Source organism: Oncorhynchus kisutch, linkage group LG28 (genome assembly GCF_002021735.2).
Source record: "Oncorhynchus kisutch isolate 150728-3 linkage group LG28, Okis_V2, whole genome shotgun sequence".
In the NCBI taxonomy this organism is placed as follows: domain Eukaryota; kingdom Metazoa; phylum Chordata; class Actinopteri; order Salmoniformes; family Salmonidae; genus Oncorhynchus; species Oncorhynchus kisutch.
The window spans coordinates 49,029,452-49,031,951 of NC_034201.2; the positions used below are offsets into that span (position 1 = coordinate 49,029,452).

A 2,500-nucleotide genomic window follows, 5' to 3' on the forward strand; every position below is an offset into this window, starting at 1 on the left:
ACCTAGACACACACACACCCTTTACCTAGTCACACACACACCCTTTACCTAGTCACACACACACCCCTTACCTAGTCTCACACACACACACACACACACACACACACACACACACACACACACACACACACACACACACACACACACACACACACACACACACACATACTGTATGGCACACATATGCACACTAACAGTTTTGCAAGCTGGGTTTAAGTCTTGTGACTTTTGAGACAGGAGTGCAACTCTCCCTCTCTCCGCCTGTCTCTCTAGGTGGGTCTGTTCCGTAAGTCAGGTGTAAAGTCCCGTATCCAGGCATTGAGACAGGAGTGTGAGACCAGTCCTGACAGTGTGTGTTACGAGGACCAGTCAGCGTACGAGGTAGCAGACATGGTTAAACAGTTCTTCAGAGACCTTCCTGAACCTCTACTGACCAGCAAGCTGGGAGAGACCTTCCTACACATCTACCAGTGTAAGAACACACACACCACAATGGGGCGGCAGGGTCGCCTAGTGGTTAGAGCATTGGACTAGTAACCGGAAGGTGGCAAGTTCAAATCCCCGAGCTGATAAGGTACAAATCTGTCGTTCTGCCCCTGAACAGGCAGTTAACCCACTGTTCCCAGGCCGTCATTGAAAATAAGAATTTGTTCTTAACTGACTTGCCTGGTTAAATAAAGGTAAAATTAAAAAAATATTAAACACCACACACATTTATAATTCCCTTTCTCAATTTAATGCTTTTCAAAGATATGACTCATCACCTCTTAGTTGGCGTATTGTTTAAAAAATATATATATATATTCAGTTTTATGCAGTTTATAAAACTACAGATTGTTCAAGGATATTTAACAAACTAACATGATGAAAAACTCACAACAACGACATGTCAGTGAACTCTCTCTCTCGCTCTCGCTCTAGACGTCCCTAATGAGCACTGGTTGCAGGCCGTGAGGGCGGCCATCTTGCTGATGTCAGACGAGAACAGGGAAGTGCTCCAGACACTGCTCTTCTTCCTGCGCGATGTCACTTCCTGTGTCGAGGAGAACCAGATGACACCTATGAACCTGGCTGTGTGTCTGGGCCCCTCTCTGTTCCATCTCAACATACTGAAGAACGGCAACCTGTGCCCCAGGTACAAACACACACACACACTCTTATTCTGAGTGCACAATTTAGAAGGAACCGGCCAGGAAGCATTTAGTCGGACACTGTATACCTGTATACACTGTATACCTGTAAACACGATAAAACCTGAAACACAGAACATCTGCTGGGGGTTTAGTTCTAACAGATGGGGGTTTAGTTTTAACAGATGGGGGTTTAGTTTTAACAGCTGGGGGTTTAGTTCTAACAGATGGGGGTTTAGTTCTAACAGATGGGGGTTTAGTTCTAACAGATGGGGGTTTAGTTCTAACAGATGGGGGTTTAGTTCTAACAGATGGGGGTTTAGTTCTACCAGATGGGGGTTTAGTTTGAACAGATGGGGTTTAGTTCTAACAGGTGGGGTTTAGTTCTAACAGATGGGGGTTTAGTTCTAACAGATGGGGGTTTAGTTTTAACGGATGGGGGTTTAGTTCTAACAGATGGGGTTTAGTTCTAACAGCTGGGGGTTTAGTTCTAACAGATGGGGGTTTAGTTTGAACAGATGGGGTTTAGTTCTAACAGGTGGGGTTTAGTTCTAACAGATGGGGGTTTAGTTCTAACAGATGGGGGTTTAGTTTTAACAGATGGGGGTTTAGTTCTAACAGATGGGGTTTAGTTCTAACAGCTGGGGGTTTAGTTCTAACAGATGGGGGTTTAGTTTGAACAGATGGGGTTTAGTTCTAACAGGTGGGGTTTAGTTCTAACAGATGGGGGTAGGTTCTAACAGATGGGGGTTTCGTTTTAACAGATGGGGGTTTAGTTCTAACAGATGGGGTTTAGTTCTAACAGCTGGGGGTTTAGTTCTAACAGATGGGGGTTTAGTTCTAACAGATGGGGGTTTAGTTCTAACAGCTGGGGGTTTAGTTCTAACAGATGGGGGTTTAGTTCTAACAGCTGGGGGTTTAGTTCTAACAGATGGGGGTTTAGTTCTAACAGATGGGGGTTTAGTTTGAACAGATGGGGTTTAGTTCCCCTCAGTTACTAACTCCTCCCCTCAGTTATTAACTCCTCCCCTCCTCTCCTCCTATAGGTCCATCCAGAGGAAGTATGCTACTGGTCGGCCAGACCAGAAGGACCTTAATGAGAACCTTGCTGCCACACAGGGCCTGTCTCACATGATCACTGAGTGCCAACACCTGTTCGAGGTGAGACTGTCTGCCTGTCTGTCTGTCTGCCTGCCTGCCTGTCTGTCTGCCTGCCTGCCTGCCTGCCTGTCTGTCTGTTCTGTCTCTGTCTGTCTGTCTGCCCAATGCCTTTTTTTTACAGTCCTATAGCGCCTAGCTAATACCTAGGTCAGGATTCACACAAACTACACCGTGCTGACACTGCACTGCACATTTAAAGAGCATTTCAC

At 45.8% G+C, this 2,500-nt stretch overlaps 1 protein-coding gene across 1 annotated transcript in view; it reads left to right on the forward strand.

The window, feature by feature from the left end:
- The window catches only part of LOC116358105 (stAR-related lipid transfer protein 13-like), a 53,462-nt gene that overhangs the window by 43,447 nt on the left and 7,515 nt on the right, over window positions 1-2,500 (forward strand). The window contains exons 9-11 of the mRNA XM_031807694.1: window positions 274-472; window positions 922-1,135; window positions 2,177-2,291. Coding sequence (XP_031663554.1) covers window positions 274-472; window positions 922-1,135; window positions 2,177-2,291 — 528 coding nt within the window. The remainder of the gene's footprint in view (window positions 1-273; window positions 473-921; window positions 1,136-2,176; window positions 2,292-2,500) is intronic.